The sequence below is a fragment of the Phragmites australis genome, chromosome 19 (genome assembly GCF_958298935.1).
Source record: "Phragmites australis chromosome 19, lpPhrAust1.1, whole genome shotgun sequence".
NCBI classification, from domain to species: domain Eukaryota; kingdom Viridiplantae; phylum Streptophyta; class Magnoliopsida; order Poales; family Poaceae; genus Phragmites; species Phragmites australis.
In genome coordinates, this window is record NC_084939.1 from 9,717,290 (window position 1) to 9,743,554 (window position 26,265).

Consider the following 26,265-nt stretch of genomic DNA (forward strand, 5'->3'; position numbering starts at 1 on the left):
CAGATCTTAAAAATCCTATAGAGAATTACCAGTTTCCCACTTTTATTTGATATAATAGTGTTTCAGTGGAGACTGTTAAGTTAAACATCCACCTAGAACATCAAGCTACACTCATTCACAACTTGAACAATGGACTATGCCTTGAATTGCAAATTTTGTGCAAACAAGTTTCAATTAAAGTCATAACTGATACTTGACTGGCAGTAGACTATCTCGCGGGTGGAACATATAAGTCATACTTCATGGTCTCTTCATGACTTTACTAGAGATCACCCAAATCTCATAGACTGCGACCAACAATCAGACTCATATAGGTGTATTTTTTCAAGAATGCCCTGTAGGTCAGCATCTTTGCTATTTAAAGCCAACAGAACACATTAAGGCATTAGCCAACCTGCCTTACAGATCTCTGAGAGTATTGCATCTTCACTCGAGTGGGTCAAACAACAAAAGTGCTCTCCTCCAGTTAGACCAATAGCTTGTTATTCCCAGGTCCTAATTCACGAGATCTCCGATTACATAGGTTGGGTTACCACTATGGTATAACTCACATGGGTCTCATACCCATCTCCTTCGATGCATTATCTATCACACTCCTTGATAGTCCCTTTGTAAAGGGATCTGCTAGGTTCTTAGCTGTTTGGACAAAATCCAAGGTTATCACTCCGGAATTTCTCAATTTCCTGACAGACTTCAATCGTCTCTTTACGTGCCTTGAGGACTTGTCATTATCTTTAGAACTGTTTACTTTGATAATAACCGTTTGATTATCACAGTTCATAAGGATAGTCGGTACCAATTTCTCAACCACAGGTAAGTCCATCAACAACTCACGTAGCCATTCTGCCTCAACAGTGGCTGTGTCTAATGCAGTGAGTTCTGCTTCCATAGTTGATCTTGTCAAGATGGTTTGTTTGCAAGACCTCCATGACACAGCAGCACCACATAGAGTGTATCCACTTGTGGCGTAAATCTCATTAGTATCAGATGTCCAGTTTGAATCACTATAACCCTCTAGTACTGATGGGTATGTGGAATAGTGAAGACCATAACTCATAGTACCAAACACATAGCGCATGACTCGTTCAAGCGCACACCAATGTTCATCACCCGGGTTAGAAGTAAAGCGACTCAATTTGTTCACAGCAAATGAGATGTCAGGCCTTGTAGCACCAGTTAGGTACATGAGTGATCCAATTTTCTGAGAGTATCTCAGTTTGTCCCTGCCACTTTTGTTATTCTTTCGAAGTGTCACACTAGGATCATAAGGTGTTGGAAAAGGCTTGCTGTCCTGATAACCAAAGCGGCTCAAGGCCTTCTCAACATAATAAGATTGTGTAAGAGTAATCCCATTCTCTCCTTTGATTAACTTGATGTTTAAGATTACATCAGCCTTACCTAGATCTTTCATATCAAAGCTTTGAGATAAGAAAGACTTGACCTCATTAACCACATCAATGTTTGTTCCAAATATCAGTATGTCATCAACATACAAACACAATATAACTCCCTCACCCCCACCATGGCGATAGTACACACATTTATCTATCTCATTGACCGAAAAACCTGCAGATGTTAAAGTTCTATCAAACTTCTCATGCCATTATTTAGGAGCTTGTTTAAGGCCATACAAGGACTTCAATAACTTACACACCATACCTTCTTGACCTTTTACTACAAACCCATCAGGCTGTTCCATATAAATTTCCTCGTTTAACTCTCCATTAAGGAAAGCTGTCTTAACGTCCATCTGATGAACGTCGAGACCATGTTAGGCAGCTAAGGAAAGTAGCACTCGGATAGTAGTCAATCTCACAACAGGTGAATAAGTGTCAAAGAAGTCTTCACCTTCCTTTTAGGTATAACACTTGGCCATAAGCTGAGCCTTGTACTTTTCAATAGTACCGTCGGGCCTAAGCTTATTGAAAGTGCCTAGAGGGGGGGGGGTGAATAGGCTTTTCTGAAATTTAAAACTAAAAACAGTGGATTAAACTGCCGGATACTCCGGTGAAGTCCGGATACTCCGGTATGGTCCGGAGTATCCGGTCTAGTCCGGAGTCTCCGGCCTGACAGGAAAACTTAGAATAAATTTGCACTGAGGATCACAGCTAGATTCTATGAGATGCACTAGGTCAAGAAGATGTTACTGAGCTAGAACAACAAATAAAACTAGCAAGATTGATACTATAGCAATTTAAATGACAAATGATTAAATGTGCACGATCAAGTGAGTTTCACAAAATAGAACACGAGAATATATCCCGGAGTTCGGCCACCTCACAAAGAAGTGCCTACGTCTCCGTTGAGGAGCTCACAAAGAGCCGGGTCTTCTCCAACCCTATCCTCACCCGAATATTTCTTCTTGTACATCTTGTTCTTGTCTTTCTTGTATGACTTGACTTTATTGTCTTCTTTGTCCTTTCCCTTCTTCTTGTTTGGACAATCGGCTATAAAGTGACCAATTTCGCCACATTCATAGCATGCCCTTCTTGATGTTCTTTTCTTGGGCATGTCTCTCTTGTACTTTGAATAGCCTCCTTTTCTCATGAATTTCTTGAACCTCTTCACAAAGAATGCCATTTCTTCATCTTCGGAGCTTTCATCATCACTTGTGCTTGATTCTTGAACTTGCTTGCTCTTGCTTGCCTTGAGTGCAATTTCTTTATGCCTTGAGGTTGAGCTTTGTCTAGCATGAATCTTCACTTCATTTGCTTCTTCTTCCATAAGCTCATGAGCAAGAATCCTTCCAAGCACATCACTTGGTGTGAGTCTCTTGTAATCTCTTCTCTCGCGGAGGAGCGTCACCAAAGTGGGATTTCTAGGAGCGAATGCCCTAAGAAGTCTCTTGACCACTTTGTGATCATCAATGTCCTCGCTTCCAAGTCCTCTTAGCTTGTTCACAAGCACCATCATCCGATCATACATTGCTTGAGGAGTTTCATGATCCTCCATCACAAATCTTCCTAGCTTTCCCTCAAGCAATTCTATTTTAGATTCTCTCACACTTGTAGTCCCTTCATGAGCAACTTGAAGTGTGTCCCAAATTTGCTTAGCTTCCTCAAGTCCATCTACTTTGTTGAATTCCTCCGGACTCAAGGCACTAAGCAACACACTTGTAGCTTGAGCATTGCGATGCATATTTTGTTCTTCACTTGAGGTGAGCTCTTGGTCTTCCTCCGGCAGCTCAAAACCTGTGCAAACAATCTTCCAAATACTTGGATGAAGAGAAATTAAGTGCATTTTCATTTTGTGCCTCCAAGCGGCATAATGTGTACCATCGAAGAATGGTGCACGTCCGGAAGGCACGGAAATGTAATTGCTAGAAGAATTCAAACGATCATAATTGAAAGGAACTTCACTTCCCTTTCCTTTACCATTACCATCATCACTTCTTGATGGATCAACTTTCGGACCCCTCGGACTTCCGGATGTCGACATGATAATTCCCTCCAAGCGGTGAAGCCTTGTAGGAGGTTAGGCTCTGATACCAATTGAAAGTGCCTAGAGGGGGGGGGGTGAATAGGCTTTTCTGAAATTTAAAACTAAAAACAGTGGATTAAACTGCCGGATACTCCGGTGAAGTCCGGATACTCCGGTATGGTCCGGAGTATCCGGTCTAGTCCGGAGTCTCCGGCCTGACAGGAAAACTTAGAATAAATTTGCACTGAGGATCACAGCTAGATTCTATGAGATGCACTAGGTCAAGAAGATGTTACTGAGCTAGAACAACAAATAAAACTAGCAAGATTGATACTATAGCAATTTAAATGACAAATGATTAAATGTGCACGATCAAGTGAGTTTCACAAAATAGAACACGAGAATATATCCCGGAGTTCGGCCACCTCACAAAGAAGTGCCTACGTCTCCGTTGAGGAGCTCACAAAGAGCCGGGTCTTCTCCAACCCTATCCTCTTCTAGCGACCACAAAAATCAAGCTAGAAATTCTTACTCAATATGAAGGTGCTTACAAACTTCCCGAGGCACACCACAAGTTTTGGGTGCTCTTCGGGCAACTCCTTTCCTTTTAGAAACCCAAAGCTTCAAAGGAAATGATCGCAGAAAATTGCTCGATGAAGAACTCAATGCTCAAGTGGCTTGAACTCTCTCCAAAACCACACTCTCAAATTTTTGCAAATTTGGCTCTAGAGATGATTGGAGAGGCTTTGAATGCTCTTAAAGTGCTCAAGAGGTCTCAAGGAAACCAGCCACAGCAAGCTCTAAATGCTATGGAGAGAGGGGGCATTTATAGCACTCTCTCACAGACTAGCCGTTACTGTTTTTGTCAGAGCTTACCGGAGTATCCGGTGTACACCGGAGTCTCCGGTCCTAAATCCAAAAACGGCGTCAGAACGGTCACCGAACGTGTCAGAACTAGCCGTTACGGTTCTGTTTAATTGCCGGAGTCTCCGGTGAACACCGGAGTCTCCGGTCCTGACAGTCTTTCCAAAAAGATTAAGTCCGGAGACTAGCCGGACCCTCCGGCAACTTCAGGTACCGGAGTATCTGGTGAACACCGGAGACTCCGGTCTTTTCTATTAAATATCAAAAAGATTAAAAGCTAACCGAGAGCCTCTGCCGGAGTCTACCTCGGAGACTCCGACTGCAAACAAAACATTTTACCGGAGTATCCGGTGAACACCGGAGACTCCGGTCTTTTTCTTGGAAAGATTAACCCGAAGCCGAGACTCTCTGCCGGAGGCTAGCACGGAGACTCCGGCTGAGCGCTGAGTACCGGAGTATCCGGTGAACACCGGAGACTCCGGACTCAGAGAATTTTCAGAAAGAGTTTCGTGTGCGTGAGTGAATGTGTCTCTCAATTTGGTGATTCTAAAGGATCTCTTGAGCATTGAGACACTAATCAAGCAAAATAAATTCATCCATCTAGGAAAAAATCTATCCTAGACTCAATTGCAAAAGTAAAAAGAATTTAAGCCCTATTTAATATCCTTCGATGATTCTTCAATTGTTTCGACGGGCGACAAACGTTACTTGCCTTCACAACTAATGCTCATACCTGTTCAATACTTACAAAGCACGTTAGTTCTTTAATCGTTTTGTCATCAATAAGCCAAAACCCACTTAGGGGGCCTAGAAGCACTTTCACTTATTCTTGAACACCCACTTGCAACCCACAGGTTTGCATCCGTAGGGTCGTTCTGTGACCTCCCAAGTTCCATTTGAGAGGATGGAATCCATTTTGCTCTGTACAACCTCCTTCCAGTAGTCTGCATCTGGAGATGCAAACGCTTCTGAGATAGACTTGAGAGTGTCATCCACAAGGTGCAGAGTGAAATCATCACCAAAAGACTTTGCAATTCTTTGTCTCTTACTTACTCCTCCTAGGAGCTTCACTATCATCCTCCTCAGGATCTTGCTCATGTATTTGTTCAATAATCTCAAGAGGTGGAGGAGGTCCAGAGATTATCTCAGAAGATAGTCTAGACATGCTATGTAAATCTTTCATAGGAAATATGAGCTCAAAAAATGTTGCATCACAAGACTCCATCATTGCATCAACATGCACGTCAGGTACCTCAGATTTAACCACTAAAAACCTATAAGCAATGCTCCGATGAGCATATCTCAGAAAGACACAATCCACTGTTTTAGGTTTGAGCTTGCGCTTTTTAGTTATTGGTACATTGACTTTCACCAAGCGTCCCCAGTGCGCAAATAAGAAAGTGATGGTTTTCTCCCTTCCCATTCTTCATATGGGGTTTTCTCCTTATCTTTGAGAGAAACTCTATTCAGGACATGACATGAAGTCAATAGAGCCTCCCCCTACCATGCCTTAGATAATCCCGCAGTGTCTAATATGGCATTAACCAAGTTAGTCAATCTGCGGTTCTTCCTTTCGGCAACCCCATTTGATTGGGGTGAATAGGGAGGTGTCCTCTCATTAATAATCTCATATTTCTCACAGAATAAATCGAAATCACTAGAGACATACTCTTCACCACGATCCGACCTAATTCTTTTGATCTTTCTCTCTAGTTGATTCTCAACTTCTGCCTTATAGATTTTAAAGTGATCTAGAGCCTTATCTTTCGTTTTCAACAAATAAACATAGCAATATCTAGTCGCATCATCAATCAAAGTCATGAAATATCTTTTTCTACCCTTCATCAACACACCATTCATTTCACACAGATCTGAATGTATAAGTTCTAGAGGTACCAAATTTCTCCTCTCGGCTGCCATATGGGGTTTACGAGGTTGTTTTGATTGCACACAACTATGACACTTAGAACCTTTGACCATGGAAAAATTTGGAATTAAACTCATGTTGAAAAGTCGAGTCATAGAACCAAAATTTAAATGACATAACTGCGAATGCCAAAAACTAGCATTATCATTAGCATTGCCACAAATATGTTTCATAGACTTATTGCTGAAATTAGAAAGGGAAAAACAGAACAGGCCTCTGCACTCATAGCCTTTACCAATAAATTAGTCATGCTTTGACACTACTACTTTATTGTACTCTAACACCACTTAAACCTGTCTCTACAAAGAACTACAAAGAAGGGAGCCGCTAACCATATTCTTGTTCATTGTAGGGACACGCTACACATTCCTTAGCTGCACGATCTTTTTCGAAGTAAACTTCAGATTTACCGTGCCAATACCACGAACAGAAGCATGTGACCCATTCCCTATTAGGACAGAAGAATCATAGACGACCCGATAAGATAAGAACATTGAGATATCAGCACACACATGAATATTGGCCCATGTATCAATCTACCGATTAGTAGACCGAAAAACTGAAAACACTGAGGGTAAATTTTCATACCCTACAGCTCTGTTTCCAGTTTTTCCAATGGTCACCACATTAGCAGTCTTTGAGTTCTGCTTTTGTGGAGCCTTTCTTCCCTTGCGGTATGGACAATCCTTGTCAAAATGTCCAATCTCACCACACACAAAATAAGACAGTTTTGTTGTGTTTATCTTCTTCTTCTTGAATGTGGTAGTTTTGTTTGGCTTATTACCTTTCCCTTTGTTCTTGTTGTGGAAGGGCTTTTACACCATATTGGCGCTAGTCTGTTCCTCGCCTCCTTTTAAACTCACATCCTTAGCCCGAGTTTTCTCCTCGATATCAAGAGACACGATCAAACTCTCAATAGTAATCTCTTGTCTCTTGTGCTTTAGAACAGTGGCAAAGTTTCTCCACGAAGGAGATAACTTGGCAACGATGCCTCCAGCCACAAACTTGTCGGGTACATTGATCTTGAGGAGTTTGAGTTCTTTCACGATGCACTGAACCTCATAAACCTGCTCGACTATAGAGCGATTTTCAACCATCTTGTAGTCATGATACTGCTCCATAATATACAGTTTACTTCCTGCATCTGATACACTGAATTTAGCATTCAGTGTATCCCACAGCTCATTCGAGCTTTGTATGTGTATATACACATCACAAAGACGATTAACAAGAATGCTAAAAATGCATCCTACAAAGAGTGTATTGGTATCCGTGAACGCCTTTTCCTGCTCAGCAGTAAGGGTTCCTTCTGGCTTGCCCTTAGCCACCTAGTAGACATTCATAGCCGTCAGCTACGGAGTGACCTTGACTTGCCATCTCTTAAAGTGCACACCAGAAAACTTATCTGGTCTCAGTGCATCGACAAAATCAGCCATTGATAAACCTAAGTGCCTAAAATAAAGTTTTTGGATTTTTGGAATATAAGACACTTTTATGTTTAATTTAATTCATAAATAATTCATGAGCAGAAACTGATAAACTGATATGATCATATTACCAGAGCATAATCTAGACATGTATACGAAAACACAATAAATGACTAGATCTACTATACTCAAAATTAGAAATCGCAGCAAATAAAATACGAGTAACATGACTTTTATGTACTCGTCCTGCGCTATGGAGGTTGCTGAAGATGCTGGTTGTACCGTGTTGATGGCATGATCAATCCTGCTGACGATGTGCCGAAATTGTTGACGATAACAGCGGGCAGCGCCCAAGCGACCAAGAAGACGAGCCGTGGTGAAGAACTTGAGCAGTCGCGCGGAGTGCTTTCCAAAAACCTTATTCGCCCTTTCCCAGTGCAAGATCTCAAGAGCGAGGGTTTCGGAGACCTGCTCTCCCGGTTGTCGGTGCACGCAGACGCCGGGATGGAGTGGACTATAGTAACAACACAATAGAAAGAGAAAGAGGTAAAAACCCTAACTCTTATATAGACTCAGATAATGAGAACGTTCCCAATTTTAGGGCTACTCTCAATTTGCGGTCTATATTTTTCGTGTGCCCAAAGAGGTAGGGATCCTTGTATATACATAGGGGAAAACCTCCCACCTCCACCTCTATTAGCAATATGATACTAATAGAGGGTGAATCTCAACATGGGTCACTTCTCCACAATATAGGTCTTTGAAAGTTATTAGAAATTATTATATGACCGGCCCCAATAATATTAACATGGAGCACAAGAAATCTTGCTATGGACGATACATTGATGCAAAGAGTTTGCATTTTGTTTAATTTTTAGCTTTCACTTTCCATGTTATGTTTGTGCTACATCTTTTGTAGCATCCACGGAATTCGCTAGTTTAGCCGACTTGAAAGAGTATCCTTCATGCCAACAAAAATGTGTGCTCAAAGAGGTTTTTTTTAAGCTTCTGGCTCCGGATTTAACCTTTTCAAGGGGAGGAGCTTGACTAAGAAAAATTGGGATCGTACTCTAATAGAGAGGCTTAAAAAAAAGAAAAGTTAGGATCAGAGCAGAACAGTCAAAGAGAGAAGGATGCCAAGATGAAATAGGATCCACCTGTCACCTAGAGCATGGGATTCATGCTCCATTCCATAGATACTGCTCCAAAATGTGATTCTTCCTTCTAACGACGAAGAATAGACTTGGTGTTAGATTCATGTGGGGTTCACCTTTTGGTCATCTGTAGTGTGATAATCGCAATCCCTCTTCTCCTGCAGTTGCCAAGCAACATATCGATTGATGAGTTTCTGTTTCTCAACGAGGGGCTGGACAAGCTTCTCAATGGGAATCACTGAGCAATCGTATTTTCTAGCCTGGCAACCATTATCCAAGCTTCTCAATAAGGGGTTGGACAAGAATTTTCTTCCGCTTATGGAATATGTCGAATGGAAATGGCAATTCACCTCCCTAAACCTCTCTTTGTTCATGTTTCTGTTTCTTCTCGCAAGTGATTCCCATTTTCTCTTTGTTCATCTTTGATCCACAGCGACCCGAGCCGCTGATGGCGATATGACGACATAGAAGTATGTTTTTCTGTTGAAGAGACGTTGTCATCTTCGAAATAGAGGATAGTTGTGGAACTTGGTTGAACAGGTTTACTGCATTGTGTAGTCCCCCTTTGAAGCCAATAAAACTTGGTCCAAAACTAAAACAAACAGACCTTTTATAAACTCGGTCAACGGTTTTCTACATTGAGGTCTTTTCTAAGGAGCTTGAACTTCACCTCAGAGGCTCAAACCTGTCAGGTTTCTCTTTCTTAAGAGGCATTATCAGCTTCATATGGATTTTAAAAGCTGAAACCGTATTTCTTCTACTCCAAAAAAGTAAAGCTTTGGGGGTTAAGCTTAAAACAATTTGTGTAGAGATGAGATTTTTCTGAACTCACCAAACCACCACTATCTGCACGACGTTGTCACAGCGCGCTACGCACATGACGCACTCAGCAGACGTGGTCATAGGCGTGCATCTATAACATATATAACTTACTGGCTAACTCGTTACATAAGGCTAAGCAAATCTCAATCTCAACTATATAAAGCACGAGGTAGTTGTGCGTCACCCCTCCCACCTCCCGTTCCCCACTCCACCTAATAAAAAACGAAAAAACTAACAAAAAACAGTGCAGAACTAAGAACCAAGAAAAAACAGCTATCGTGGATTTGTTCCTAACAATATGTCCGAAAATAATGGGGTTACCTTCGTGGATCAAAGATCGAACATGAAGCAAGGCACACGTGATGTATACAGGTTCGGGTCTCCGGTTAGAGTAATACCCTACGTCCTGTGTGGATGATTATATGTATGTATTCACTTGAGTACATGCAATGTGTGTGGCTAACCTATTACAAGGAGCAGATCAGATCTAGTCTAACATAGGGCTAAAGTCACCGAGTTCCTCCTACGTTAAGGTCCTGATGCCTGCCTCCAATAGCCGAGAGAAAAAAGAGAGAGCCCCCCTGGGGATCTAGGTTCCCTCCTTATATAAGGGTGATGTATCGCCTCCTATCCAGTCATAGTCGGTAGAGAGTCATTTTCTTTGTATTCCAAGTAGATAGATCTGTCCTAGATACTAATCTTCTTGAGTTTTGGGTAAGCAATCGAGATCTTCCTAGTATACACCTTCTGGATTTCAGACATACCAGGTACCGTAGATTCGGTTTCATAATATCCGAAGTTGTTAAGTATACACATGGCATACCTTGTCTATATATGGTATACTCTTTATGTGTATATACCCCATAGTTAGATATTCAACCGTAGCACCTTAACTCTACTTAGCAGGGAGGATTTCTGCAAGCACCTACTCGAGTACCGTCAAGTCCAAGTCTGGTCGAGTAAGGTAGATCAAACTCATAGTCAAAAGAATCGAATAAGAAGAGGCTCTGTTCCGAGTATCGAGTGGAAACACTTTTGGGTCGAGCACCCTATTATTATCCGCACTCGAGACACAATAAGGGCTAGTAATATCGACTTCTCGACATCCATCTTTGAGTAGAATTAAAAAACCTTTCAAAATTTGAAACAATGGGTATAGGCGCATTAAATGCGATTAGACGAGTGTGCAGAGATTCGCACGATGCCATCATCCTACTTTTCACGCCGATCGAAGCGTCACAGTTTTTATTCGAAGCAGAAACAATTTCCAAGTCTCATCTTGAGGCAAGGCCTATTTAATTATATGAGGGGAGAACTTCACCGTCAATGTCTTAGCCTTGTTGCCTCCTCTACAATCTCGACCTTCGAATTCATCCACCATTGTTCACCTTCTACTCAAAGACTTCATCTTTCACTTTGGATATTATGGCGGAAACTTCCGATTGGACGACTTTGCCTTTGGGGGTGCTTGACACTATCTCTAACAAATTGCAGCATCTAGAAGATTTTTTCTTCTTCCACTGTGTCGAAGATAAATCCCTGACAGTGATTCCGGGGTATGTTGGACAGTGGGTGCGTGAACGGTATTTCAGGGACCAGGTGTGTCTGTGTGTAGATGATGGATTCAAGGACACCAGGGTTTATATAGGTTCGGGTCTCCTAGAGGATAACAACCCTACGTCCTGTGTTTGTATTATCGTAGATCTCACTTAGTTACAGACAGTGTTCTAGCAGTTTGCCAGAATTGATCTATCTTGGTTACAGACAGGATCCTCATCCCTTTATATAGTAGGGAGAGGGAGAACTCACAAGTGGACCCTACACAGATGATCTCCGCTCATTCTAATATCTAACTCAACTCATCATTACGGAGTATCAGGCATGCCAACTTGCTCTGATGGCTTTGTATATCGTGCTGCCATGCGCCGTCTTTGCTTAGCCCGTAGAGCCTTATCTTGCTGCATTTAATGCGACGGGATGGAACAATGCCCTTCTGCACCGTCCCCGTCCGCTTGCCTCTCCACGTCGTCCCCATCCACTTGCCTCTGCACCGTTCCCGTCCACTTGCCTTCTGCACCATCCCCGTCCATTTGTTTCTATGCGACATCTCCGTCCACTTGCCCTGCCGCATGGCTGACAACATCCCATCTGGTGTGCGGCGCCACGTCGGCCTGTAGAGTCTCACTCTGTAGCCTTTAATGCTACAGGATGGGACAACGCCCCCTGCACCGCCCATGACCTTATTCTTCAGGGCCGGTGCCTGGTGAAGAGAAGCGTTCGGGCGAGTGTCTAATCCAGTCCCGCGACCAGGGGGCTGTTCGTGGGTTTGTGTGAAGGCGTAGTGAGATTGGTCGCTGGAGGCCTTGCACTAGTCAAGGTAGCTCATTGACTTATTAGTGTTTTTGGAGATGTTCCCCTGGCTATTTGCACCCTTTGTGGGGCATGTTAGCTGGAGTACCCCTTTACTTGATACACCGACACAATGTGTATGCACCTCATGGTGTGGAGTGCGTAGGACAGTAGAATTTGCTCCTTGGATCCTGAAGGGACCGTTCATGCATGAGGATGACTTTGTGGAGGTCCATCACTTGGGAAGTGAAGCAGTTTTCGACCTTCGTTTTCGAGGTTTAGTCAACAAGAGCTGGGAGATGATTGGGGCCTCAAACATGCTCTTGATCATCATCGAACGAGGGCATCAAATCAAATGTAGGGTAATTAACACAATGACTGGATGATTCTGTAATCTTCCATCATTTTCTTATGATGCGTTCTGGGTGAACCTGAGGGATTCGTAGTGCGAAAGGATGGAAAATTATTCATCATCATTGTTCCAAGGATGCCATGCTTTCATCTTCAGATGACAAAAGGAGTGCATGTTTATCTTATCAATGGACCACCATGGTGATTTCAGATCTCTAGTGACAAGTTTTGGTAGTGTATTTCGGATTTCCTGGATGGAGTGGCTTCGAGAGCTATGGCAACATTGGAACAATCAATACCTGAGTTTGAGATCTAACAACCTGGTCTAAGTGGTTCTCGACTGCTCCTGGTCGAGTCTTGCATGTTTTTCCTAAATGTTTATGAATAAATTGATGATCCAACCGAGCACAATGCATTGACGTCGGTTTCCCTCCACACATTTGATGATGACATTTGGGAGCCACTAGAATGGGAAGCTATTTCTTGGGTGAAAGAAAGATCAATTCTACTAGGCATGACCTCTGAAGCCATACCATCAGTACCTGGAGTTACCAACCCTGGTCAAATTCTTAGCTTTCGCCGAGTGAACGCAGCGTACCATCGGGATAATTATGACGTGCTTGAAGTTTCCTATCATGATGAGGTTTCTAGGACCATAAACCCCTTGAGGGGAATTCCAAGTAACATTCTTGTAAATGGATATCACCAAAGCTTTCCCCTTAGTCAAGTAGTAGGATTTTTGGTATGCTTTTGTCTGATGGTTTCAATGAAATATTGTCGATATTTTGCCTATCTAAAATGCTATTGTCACTATTTTCTTATCGATGAAATAGAGTTAGCATGAGTAGATGCAATCTTGATCCGTAGGTGTGTAGACCACCTTCAAGACTTATTGACCGAATATCCATTGATATCTGAAAACTCAACTAGACGAAGGATTAAAAATATTGACCCTCGAGTAATCACTTGAGACAATCATAGGAATAAGGAAAAGACTTAGTGTAAAACTAGAAACATAAAATAATTATAGCCTTTTGCAAGCTTTCAATGACTTGCATGCTTGACCAGTGTACAAACATGAACTCGACAGAGAACGGATCGACTAGAACTTCATAACCTTTTATAGCCATGAGACGTGAGATGTCTGGCAATCTCTTGTGTTGTTATGCTTTATTAGGTGTAATTGCCCGTCATCAACCCAACATATGCCTCTACCGGCACTTATCCAAAGCAGTCGATGCAAAGCCATATAAACTTTTGCAAAGGACACTTACGAAAAGTATGATGTTATTATGTAGCCCTCGACTCTATGGTCAAGAAGAATACTCGATCAAGGAATGGAATGAAAAATACCTGTGTTATTTGAAGTGTATAGTGTTGTAGACCTTGACTATCTGCTTGATGACTAGATCGAGTAAAGAGTAAAGCCATAGCATTGAAAGTATACGATGTAGCTCTCAACTCTCTGTTTGATATGATAATCAAGACCGAGAGTAGAGCATATGCACCAAAATATACTTGGCGTGGCCCCTGTCTCTTCGCTCCATGACTGAATTCTAGTAGAAAACGGAGCATAAACACTGACATTATACAATTTAGCTTCTGGCTCTCATGTTGGTATGATAACCGAAAAAAATATGATGTAGCCCCTGACTCTCCACTCGATAGCTAGATCAAGTGGAGAGTAGAACACAAGCATCGAAATTTGTTTCTCGATCTCCTGTTTGGTGGTCCTAGCCCCCGAGCTTGTGGTTGAGATTATGTTATGGTCATCGAGTGAATTCAAATGGTTGGTTAGGTGGGCATTAAAACCCACTCCTATTTGTGCTTGTTTTCACCATGACCTTTGACTTGACACGTCATAATGACATCGCACCCTTCTTTGCAAAGGTTAGATAGGTCATACAATCTTGGCGATACCTCGACTTTCGTCGGATGCACTGCGCGACCGAGGTGATCTTGAAAATGCGATCGCTTTAGATCTTGATAGCTCTATTTACACAGTGCCACCCGTTTCCACAGCTATAAATAGAGGGGACCTAAGGCTGTTTGTTTCTCACCCCATCTCCTTCCTTCTCCTCTACTCGTTATTCCAGAGAACTCGTAGAGCCTGTAGCCATGGCCTCCACTCCACTGTCGTCTCGCGAGCTAAGCCCATAGAGTGAAGAAGCAGGATTCCTCTCCCCCAAGCCCCTCTCCGTGGTCCCTCCCAGGGTCATCATTATTTCCTCTGATGACGAGGAATCGAATGAGAGCAAGGAGGATGAAGAAGATGAAGGGGATAAAGATGGTGGTGATCTTGACAAGATCATCGACCAGGTCACCGATGAGGTCTTCGGTGATGAAGCCCTCAAGCCCCTAGTGGTGAAGAGAGCGTGGTCATCTTCTCCATCGACATCCATCGGATCGGCTCCACGTTCCAATGAGGGCAGCATTAGTCAGCAGCTCTAGCACAGGCAGAGTCTTTGCCTCAGCCACTTTCCCTGGCCCTTATGCTGGTCACCGTCCGGTTCTTAGCACAATCAGTTGTCGTTCGAGGGAGGAGTATAAAAGATTTCTTGACTCGTTCAAGGGGCAGTAGGACATGCACTATTTGCAAGAGCTAGGCGAATACTTTCTATCAACTTTGCACTAGCCACGTAGGTTAGACGGAAAAGAAAAAGTATGTAATCGAGTAGTTAATTAAATCAAATGTAAATGACTTACCTATAATTTACCTTTTCTATGAATGAAACTTTCGAAGTTGATCGATATTCAATGAGTACTAAAGTATCTCACATTTTGGAGTAGATAACTGCACTGATATGGGTTGGGTAACTTTGACCACCATATACGGTCCATAACTTATGCCGCCTAGCCTGTTTCTGCACCTTTCGTAAAATAAGATCCCTAGTAGTGAGTTTTCTAGGCTAAATCTTTTTACTATGATACCTACGCAACGCTTGTTGATATTTAGCCGCTCGAATAGATGCTCGATTGCGATACTCCTCGAGTAAATTGATATCGTCCACTTATAACTGCTCTTGCCCTTCCTCCAAGTAACTTTCCATTTGCGGTGATTCGAACTACAACTCATTCGGGAGCACTACCTCTGCTCCATAAACTAAGAAGAATGGGGTTTCACCGGTAGCCCTGTTAGTCGAAGTACGAATGGCCCATAGTAATGAGGGAAGTTCTTTCACTCACTGTTTTGAGTAAGCCTTTGTCTTGTCCAAGACCCGAGTTTTGATGCCCTGCAAAGACTATACCATTAGCACGTTCAACTTGACTGTTACTTTGTGGGTGAGCTACTGAGGCGAAACGGGTTTTGATGCCAAATTCTTCACAGAACGCAGTGAAGGTCCTGCTTCTGAATCGGCTACCGTTATCCATAATTATCCGATGCGGAATACCAAGGAACTTATAGCCATCTTGGGCCCTTGGGAACGGTCCCAGAATATCCAAGTGCCAGATGGAGAAAGGCTAAAAAAGAGGAATTGTTTGCAGAGCTTAGATAAGCTGGTCGAGTGGTCTGTCTTCCAAAAAATTGGCAGCTCTCGTACTTTTTGACCAGCTCAGAAGCATCCTGAAGGGTAGTCGGCCAATACAATCCTTGGCGAAAAGCTTTTCCGACCAAGGTACGGTAAGACACATGATTACCACATATACCTCCATGGATATCGAGTAATATTTTATTGCCCTCTTCCTGCGTTATGCATTTGATCAAGATTCTATTACTCTCCTTTTGGTAGAGCTTGCCATTTACCAAAGCGTATAGCCTGGACTTACAAGCAATTTTCTCTGCAGACGCATCATCATCAGGGATGTCTCGACCTTCGAGATAGGCTTGGTACGTAGTAATCCAAGTCGGTTCACATTTGAGTAGTGCAGCATCTGTGTCTGCGGGTTCTGCCTCGCTGACTGGATTAGATTGCTGGTCAAGTTGGGCAACATCCATTTATCGAGCAATCGGGACAGATGGTTTGAGGATTTTCTCAACGAAGAGTCCTATGGGTACCGGAGCTCGGGAAGAAGCGAGTCTAGCAAGTTCATCCACACTGGAGTTGTCACTCCTCCTGATGTGCGTTACTTCTAACCCTTCAAACTTCTGCTCGAGTTTTCACACCTCGTTCAGGTAAGCTATCATGTTGTCATCTGAGCACTGGTACTCCTTTTGTACTTAGTTTATGACTAGCTGTGAGTCCCCTTCCACGAGAAGTCTCAGGATTCCATGTGATTCAGCTATACAGAACCCGTTTATTAGTCCCTAGTATTCTGCTACATTTTTTGGAAGCTTTAAAATCAAATTGAACAACGCACCTTAGTTCGTCACCCGTTGGAGATTTAAGTACAATGCTAGCTCGCGAGCCTTGAAGCGTGAGTGATCCATCGAAGAAGAGCATCTAGTGGTCTTCGACCACATTTGGCCTTGTTTCTTCAATGCTTGTCCATTCAGCGATGAATTCCGCTAGTACTTCTGACTTCACACTTGTGTGTGGCACATATCCGACGTCAAACTCTCTGAGCTCGACCGCCCACTACGTAATTCGTCCAGTAGCCTCCCTATTGCGTACGACATCATTCGGCGGTTGCGTCGTCACGACGGTGATCTTATGTTCTTAAAAATAGTGTCGCAGCTTCTAGGAAGATATCAAGACTGCATATAGCAACTTCTGCACTTGTGAGTATTGTAGCTTAGCGTTGTGTAGGACGTCTCTCACATAGTAAACAGGTTTTTGGACCTTGGCCTTTTTCTCAGGGCTTCCCTGTTCAACCACCAGGACCGTACTTACAACTTGTGGGGTAGCTGTAATGTACAAAAAACGCTCTTCTTTTTTGTTAGGCAGTCTAAGAATTAACGAAGACGATAAATACCTTTTTAAATCCTCGAAGGTGCGCTCCTCTTCTTCTGTCCACTTGAACCGGTCGTGTTTCTTCAGCAGCTTGAAGAAAGGCATCCCTCGCTCACCCATCTTAGAGATGAATCGATTAAGAGTTGCAATACATCATGTTAATTTTTGAACTTCTTTTAGTGTTCGAGGCGACCGTATCTGGTCAAGAGCTTCAATTTTGTCAGGATTGGTCTCAATGCCTCAACTTGGCACTAGGAACACGAGAAGCTTGCTGGATGGAATACCGAACATGCATTTTTGGGATTAAGTATCATACGATACTTCCTGAGGCTATCGAATGTTTCCTTGAGATTAACAGTCAATGCATCTTCGGTTCTGGACTTGACTATAATATCATCGGCATACGCTTCTACATTACGCCCAATTTGAAGTTGTAAATAGTTCTGAATACACCGTTGATAAGTAGCACCATCATTTTTTAAATCAAAAGGCATCTTTACATAGCAGAATACACCGAAAGGAGTGGTAAAAGCAGTTTTCTCTTCATCCTCCATTCTCATGCTAATTTGGTAATAGCCTGAATAGGCATCTAGAAAACATAATGATGCATAACCTGCCATGGAGTCGACGATCTGGTTGATGCGAGGAAGAGGGAAAATATCCTTGGGACAGGTTTGTTGAGGACGATGAAGTCAACGCACATCCTCCATCTGCTATTGGCTTTCTTGACGATGATGGGATTTGCTAGCCATGTAGGATGACGAACCTCTCGAATAAAGCATGCCTTTAGGAGTTTGCCGACCTCCTCTTGGATAGCTTACTTCTTGTCCTCCACAAATCTTTGTTGCTTCTGCACCACGGGTTTGGAGTTGGGCTTAACTGCTAGTCGATTCTTAATCACCTCCCTAGGGACTCTGAGCATATCAGACGGTTGCCACGCAAACACGTCTTGGTTTGCCCAGAGGAAAGTGATAAGCTTGAGTTCCTATTAGGGTCGAGGTTAGCCCCAACCTTAACCATCTTGGCTGGTTCAGATAGGTCAAGGGGTATTGCCTTGATGCCACCATCAACCCTTTTGTTATCGGTGACGTTGCTGGTCTCACCCTTGGCAGCATTGTTGGACTTGGAAGTATTAGCAAGACTTACAAGCTTGGAGTCCTTGATCTCAATGGTGGCTTCATGCTTCTGATGCTTGGAATTCGCGCCCTTAGAAGCAGTTGCCACTCGACTGAGGTGTTCGACCATGTTCAGGCTCTGCTTGTCGCATTTGACTATTACACGCTGATCTCCCCTGACAGTTATGATCTCTTTAGGACTTGGGATCTTGAGCGTCTAGTACGCATAGTGCACCACTTCCATAAACTTACCTAGCATTGGGCAGCCTAGGATCATGTTGTACGCTATCTCGAAGTCCGCAACATCGAAGGTAAGCTTCTTTATATGAAAGTTGTCAGGTATGCCAAATGTAACTAGCAACTCGATCTGGCCTAGGGGCATGATCGATGAGTTGGGGGTTATGCCATGGAAAGGCTCGACTCCTGCCTTAAGCTCTGACCTCTGAACCCCGATCTTGTCTAGGGTATTGGCGAAGATGAGGTTAAGCGAACTACCCCCGTCGACCATGGTTCGGAAAATGTTGATGTTGAGGATAGTTGGCTAGACCACGATTGGGTATCGACCAGGGTGTGAAACTGCAACCATATGATCAACTTGATTGAAAGTGATCGGAACCTCTGACCATTTGAGGTATCGAGTAGGCCTAGTCAGAGCCAAATTGACCTCTCATTCGACCGCCTTGTACTGCCTCTTAGATTCATACGCAGCTGATCCTCTGAAGATGTGTGCTAGACTTTGGTCAGTCTTGTGGAATTCATACGCATGTTTGTTGTTATGCTCAGCAACAACGGTCTTGAGATTTTCATCAACCTTCCTTTTGATGACATGGCATTCGTCGAAGTCGTGTTGGCTGGTTCGATGAACGGGACACCACTTCCCTCCACCTCGACTCAGGCCTTGTTGTCCCTAGTGTTGCGTGACTTACTCCTGTTGATCGCGGCTATGGTCGTATCTGGACCCTTGCGTTTGTCGTTGGGTTTGCTCTTCTTCCCCCCATTCTTCGAGGACTCGGGCTTGTTCTTGCCAGATTGAGGGTTCTTAGCGTGTACCTAGGCTTCCTCTCGCTTTGCACACTTATCAGCCAACTCGAAAAGCTCTTTTACCGTGTGAATCTTCCGAGTAGCCATCTTCCCGAGCAGATCCGTGTCTTGGACGCCTCGCTTGAAGGCAATGATGACTGACTCATTGGAGATGAGTGGGATCGTATTACGCTTGTTGCTAAATCAATGAGTGAAATCTCGAAGTGACTCATCCTCACCCTGGTTCAACTGATGGAGATCGTTCTCCGTTCCTAGGCGCTCGAATGTGCCTTACAAGTTGGCTATGAACTGAGACTTCAACTTGGTCCACGATCGCATCGAGTTAGGAGGCATGTTCAACAACCAGGACCTGGTAGGTCCATCGAGCGCAGTCAGCAGATAATTGACCATTACCTTGTTGTTGCCGTCCGCTGCTCGAATAACCGTGGTATAGATTTGTAACCACTCGTTAGGGTTGATCTTCCTGTCATACTTCTAGATCGGGTCCGCCTTGAACTTCTCGAGCCACTGTATTGACCGAAGCTCATGTACAAAAGCTTCACAACCTCCATCGAATTCTTCAGGAGGAGGTCGGGGAGGACTATCACGCATGTTCCTTTGAGTAGGGGAGTTACATCGACCATCTCATCATGGAGATCTACGATCGTAATAACGACGTCCTCACGATGTTCCTCATGGAGGTTGTCTATCACTGTACATAGATCATACAGATAGTGAGGAATACAATTCCTCGGTCTTCCTGGTTCCTGCACCTATAGGTAGGGTAGTTACAGTTTGGCCCGCAAAGTGGTGCTTAGGCTCGATTACTCGAGCTTCCCGTCTGGGATCCCTCAACTTGGGGATACACGTGTCCGTGGTTCGTCGAGCCAGCGCCTTTTCGACTAGAGCACCTGGAGTTGTTAGGATTGTTCGCTCGAGCAGTATGGATCTGGACCGCATCGAGTAAGGTCTTGACTTGATTAACCATAGGGGTTAAGGGATTTGTTGGATCCAACTCCAGAAGGGATCTTATAATTAGATGAGCTCCATGGATATTAGCATTTGGAGTGCTGAAAACATCGCTGCCCAGACTTGACTGTGATCGAGACGATGTTGTTCTGTGGTTGCTATCCTAAGGGAGCTCGTTCCTCGATGCTTGAGCGTTAGCGGTGGAGGTGTGCCCACCGGAAGTTGTCGTTGAAGACCAGAAGATACCTGACCTCCCGTGGTCTATTGATGGAGAGTTGTGTCAGGGACACGTAAAGCTCCAACTGCAGATGTCTCTGGCGGTATTTTACCGGCAACATCGGTATCATGAACGGCGATTACCGCTGTTGGATCCTCGGGAATTTCCGATTGAGTATGTAACCCGTGATTTAGTGGGTATTCCATTCTTATATTCTATATTTCAGTTAGGTAGTATATTTGTTTATTAATTATTTGACCCCAACTGTCCCTACAAAATATCTCTTTCCTCCTCCCATAATTGTTCAGTTAAAACATTTGCATAACCCTATGAGGAAATTTTAGTCATTTCATGCTAGAAAAGGGGAGCACCTTGGAGAATGTGCATTGATCAAAGTGGCCAACTTTTTGGAAACTAAGGGAGTATCATTTCAAGTTTTGAATGTAACAACGAGCTGAAAACATCTATTTTGAACTATAACCGCAACACCTAACTATAACCGACAAAAATTCCCTTCAGTATCCAGATTCTGAAATGGAGCTAGCAATTGCAAACAGGACCTTAGTACAAGGCAGTCTTAACTCGTAACGCTCACTGAGAAGTTCAAAAAGGTACAACGTAATTACAGTTGCTCGGCATCAGAGGCTTTACCATAAGCTTGAAGCTGAGGATCCCTCTAAAAAGGGCCAAATCATGAAAATCTCCAACAAGCAAATACCACATTGTACAGCATGAGATTATAAGATATCATATGAGAATCACTCGCTAAAAGGGTTGCAGTATTACCGCCATGAAGTTCCAAAAGAACTATTACAATGCACAACTTGGTGCTGATCTTACACAGCTCACATTATAAGTTACAAGGCTACCTTGGCTTTCCTCTCCAAATAATAGTAGAAAGATACAAGGATATAAACCCAGGGAACCAAAATGCATTGCCATAGCCTGGTGGGTTATGGCGATGCTTATGCTGTATCATGTCTGCCTATCCATTGTGTTAAACAGTATTACCCTAGTCTGTCTTGGAAGGAAACAACAAGCTCAGGCTGGAAGCTCTAGCTTCACATTGTTCTTCCAGCTGCAAATTGTTTGGAGAACAATCAGTGGAAAGGATCATTTTGCAACAAAATGTTAAGGTAGGCCAAAGGAAATACCTCATTATGTAATAGTAAAAAAAGTCAGCATACAACAGAGTTTGCACTATTCCAGCAACCCAGCCTGCATTGAGAAAAACAAAATGCAGTGGCAACATGAATAATGGTTACATCCACCATCATCGGGAACAGAGACGTATGATGCAAGGAGTTCATACTTATCCAGTGAACAAAATGAGGCTCGGTGAAGTATCGGTAGATCCAGTTAAGGATATAAAGCACACGGTATGCACTGCATCATCACCAAGTAAGTGTGCTTTAGGAATAACATACTGAAGTAGCATCTCATTACAAACTAAAAGAAGGGGCTGGCGAGCCTGAGTGGTTCCTCAAGCCAGCCCCCAGGCCGGTGACCTGGGTTCAAGCCCAGGCGCTGGCCCCTCCCTCTGTTGAGGGTGTGGAGCCTCCTCTAATGAAAAAAAAATTACAAACTAAAAGTAGAAAAAAATAAAGGGGGAAGAATAAAACAGGATCGTAGCATAATATATGTCAAACATCAGAAGATGAAATCATAGAATTCATCCATTATTTCACTGACCAGAGAATTTACTGTTAACTTAATACAGCATCAAATATTGTTCATACGCAACTTTTATCCCATGAAGTGCAGTCCTGTGCTTTGCTCCCATCCAAATACAATTTTTTTTTATGAATTTTCAACCTAACTGATAGCAGTTCTTACCCCAGGAAGAAGACGTATTGACCAGTCAGGTTGTCAATATTCCTCGTGCGCTGTAGCAACACAAGTTGAGGAAATATAGCGACAGCTTCCAAATAAATGGAGAATGCCCACATCACCTGCTTAGAAAAAAAGACATAAATGGTCAGAATAGCACAATTTAGGAAGTAAAATTTCAACAAGAATGGATGGAAGCAGATTTCCATCACATCTAAAAATAATGGCTCCAACAAGGCACCAACCAAAAGTCAAATGTCAGTACATAATCTAGAAAGGTAAAGGGTTAACTGGATTGCATATCTGGTAGTATTAGAGTTAGCAGTTCGCTTAGAGTGCAGAAGATAAAAAAAACTGACCTCTCTAAAAGTAAACTTCTCATTAATGAGAAGAGCCAGAGCCAGACAAGGCAACACTAACAAATAATGGCGAAAGGTGTCATGATCCTTGTCGTAGGTTCTCCTCACAATCTTATGCCGTCTCATGTACCAAACTATTGAGAAAGAGCTCGCCAGGAAGACCAGCTTCATGACAGTGTTATACAGAGAGATGAAATGAATGAACAAGTCCAGGTACCGAGCTGCAAAAACAAGTGCATATAGCTCCTGCGTCTTCAAAGATATGCCTGCAAAATATTTTCAAGTAAAAAGACAGACAACCAATGAACCAAATGGCAGCACCAGCTTATGATGGCAGCAATACGACTTCAGATAAACCTCATGTTTTCACAGATTGGGTAAGATGTGCCCGATAGGTGATTGAAATATACATGATTGAAGTCGTTCATCACCACTGTCCCAACTGACACAGGCGTACAGCAACCATTCGCTAACACTTTTAAAAATCTTCATCATCAAAGTATAGCTGTTATAGTAATCCTTATTATAACTAGAGCAATGGGGACCTAACAGATATGTATTTGTCTATTGAGCTTTATTCAGACTATCTATTAGCTAAACTGAAAGGAAAGTATCTATTAGCTAAAAAGTTGCATCAAAGCATAGGTCGCGCGATCTGCCAACAGATGTTCTTCTCATGCTTGCTAGTCAATCTTATCAGGCGCGCTAAGGTAAAGATAGAGGCCCATCGAAGCGTGCATCAAACTACCGAGGAGACCATAATCGAATCAGATCCTAACTGAACACAGTCAATTACAGGGTGTATTTTAAAACCAGGGACCTACAACCCAATAGTCTCCTCAACTGTCGTCTCCCAATTCAACCAAAGCAATCGCAAGATCCAGAACCTTTGCTCCCTTACACTTGCTTATTTCCTACCGATGAATCCCTCGCTCCGCTCGTCGGACCCTCCCAACGGCACGCATTGCACAAACCATCAGCACCACCTGTTGTCCCCCAAGATCTAGATCTCCGGCTCCAACTCACCACACACACGACACGTACAGGCACAGGCCCAAGAAACCGACAGACGAAGTCCCCAGGAATGCCAGCCTACGAGCTAACTGATCTCATTCCGTTCCGTTCCTAGCCCTGATCCCAGAGGAGAGGCGAAATGCGTTCGCACCTGCGCAGGACTTGATGGTGTGGATCTTGAGGAGGAGCACCACCACGCTGAGGAGGTGGGTCATGTCCCCCGCGAGCCGGAACAAGTTCATCTCCGATCCCTCCTGCTCCTCCTCCTCCCCGTCCCGCCGCCCCTTTCCCCTCAACGAATCAAAGGTCCTCGTCGGCGGGCAAGTGACTCTACGTCCTTGTCGCGGTGGAGTCGGCCGAGAAGGGAGAGCGTCAGAGGGATGGGGAGGGTGCTGATACGGACGTGTTGGATTCGTTGGACCCGGCGCGTTCAAGGCTGAGTCGAATGACTAGTGGGTCCGGAGCATACGATGCGGCATATCAGTGGGTGGAATGGACGGGGAGGGCCCGGAAGGTGGTGAGGGGTGGGGAGCTACGTGGCGTCGCTGAGGTGGCGTGGCATGATTGGAGGTGCCGATGGGCGCACGCGTCACTGGATCGATCCGCCAGCGGCATCAGCAATTCAGGAGTTTTTTTTTTAGTTAAAATTTAAATAAATAGATTCCCGACGAATGTATTTGCAAAACTAGGCGCTGCAGCCCTCTGAGAGAGCGGTTACGGGTGCTAACCGGGTGGTAGGCCTAACCACCCCCTCAGAGGACGGGTACGGCCTTCCCGCCTGACCCGGAGCCTTACCGGGGGCGGTAAGGGGTCCTCCCCGCCCGCCGCGCCGCACCGTCCGCCCGGCCCCCTCTGCTATAAAAAGGCCAAAAATTGGCAAAAAATCATAAAAATCCGAAAAAAGGAAAAGTTGAGAAGAGAGAGGAGAAGAGAGAAGAGGAGAGGGGAGGAAGAGAGGTCGATGAAGCCTTGCTGCATTTGAGCCGCGGATTTGAAGGAAAATTTAGGATAATTTTTTTTTCCTTTTTATTGTTGTTAATTTGTGCAGTAGTAGTATATGACATAGATTTTAGACATTTATGACCTAGGGTTTAGAAAATTGTCAAATTTATTTAGAAATGGTACGATAGCAGTTCAATATAGAATATTATTTTTAGTATATTATTTGTAGTATATTATTTGTAGTATATTAGTTTTAGTATATTATTTTCGGTATGTTATTTGTAGTATATTATTTTTAGTATATTATTTTCAGTATGTTATTTGTAGTATATTATTTTTAGTATATTATTTTTAGTATATTATTTGTACCTGCAGACGTAGGAGGTAATAGTAGATGATAATTTGCGAACCTAGGGTAGCATTTAAAAATTATTTTATCCGATAATCAGAAATATAGTTTATTGTCTTAACATGGGTTATGTTTGCGGGTGTTTCCAAGGATGGCAGATAAATTAATTTTTCAGATATATTATGGTGAGAGTGAAATTAGGTACGGTCCCAGCGGTGTAGATCTGTTTGGATTTCGTCATGTCATGAAGGGGCTTAGTAAAGCTAATGAGAGGACTATTGTGGGTGTGTGCAAATGGCTCATGCGGTTTTTCCAACTGGATCCGCAGCAATATGAGCTGAAGTTGAAAGCTGTCATGAGCCGTGCTAGTCATGGATACTTTGGTGAGCTTGTTCCCATCGAAACCATATCAACTTGGAGGCAGTATGTAGATATATGCTGTGAACGTGGCCTGCCGCTTGTTTTGTTAGCTGAGGCGTACCTGAAAGATCAAAATGAGGTGAACTCTGCAGAAGCAGTAGCAAGACCAAGTGAGGCAGTGGAAGATGAGTCAGAGGCGGCTAATGTAGGGTCTATGGAGGAAGTTGGTGATGTTCCAGAGCTGCAACCGATAGGTGTAGCTGATGAAGGGGAGCACATCCCTAGCATCATTGAAGATATAGATTTGGAGGATGAAGAGTTGGAGGAAGGCCTTGCCGATGGGGATTCTTCTGATGAGGAGGGTAATGCTCCAGTTCCTGCAGAGTGGCGGGATCATGAATTTTCGAATTTGGTGGTTAGCGAGGCTGACCAGACACCGTGGCAGTACCATGAGAATGAGGTGTCACAGGGTGCTATGTACCCTACAAAAGAGGCAGTTATTGATGTAGTGAAATTCTGGTCGTTGTCTCTTCGTAGGTAATTCAAGGTTGTTAAATCAAGTAAAAGAGAGTACGATGTGAAGTGCTTGGTGCCTCAGTGCCCTTGGCAGGTGCACGCATTCAGAGGGAAATGGGTAGACTACTGGCAATGCTCAATAGTTAAAGAACATAATCGTCACATTGAGGAAATAGAGTTCGCCCACCGGAACCTGTCTTCTGCTTTCATTGCAAATGTTATGTACGGAGAGATTGTGGACAACCTAAGGTATGAGCCACGATCAATAATCCGTACTATTGAGAAAAGGTTCCAGTACACAATAAACTATGTGAAGGCATGGAGGGCGAAACAAAAGGCTATTGAGATGAGGTTCGGTACATATGAAGATTCATATCACAATCTACCTCGTCAATTAGCCACAATTTGTGCAAGAAATCCAGGTAGCC

General features: G+C 43.5%; 1 protein-coding gene across 1 annotated transcript; it reads right to left on the bottom strand.

Moving 5' to 3' along the window:
* Positions 1 to 21,189: 21,189 nt before the first annotated feature.
* On the bottom strand, positions 21,190 to 24,096 carry LOC133900691 (ER lumen protein-retaining receptor-like). The gene is made up of 6 exons (XM_062341904.1): positions 23,822 to 24,096; positions 22,657 to 22,922; positions 22,304 to 22,419; positions 21,780 to 21,853; positions 21,622 to 21,685; positions 21,190 to 21,545 (listed from the first exon to the last, which is right to left on the bottom strand). The coding sequence occupies exons 1-6, from the start codon at positions 23,910 to 23,912 to the stop codon at positions 21,509 to 21,511; spliced, it is 648 nt and encodes a 215-aa protein (XP_062197888.1). The 5' UTR covers positions 23,913 to 24,096; the 3' UTR covers positions 21,190 to 21,508.
* Positions 24,097 to 26,265: the final 2,169 nt, after the last annotated feature.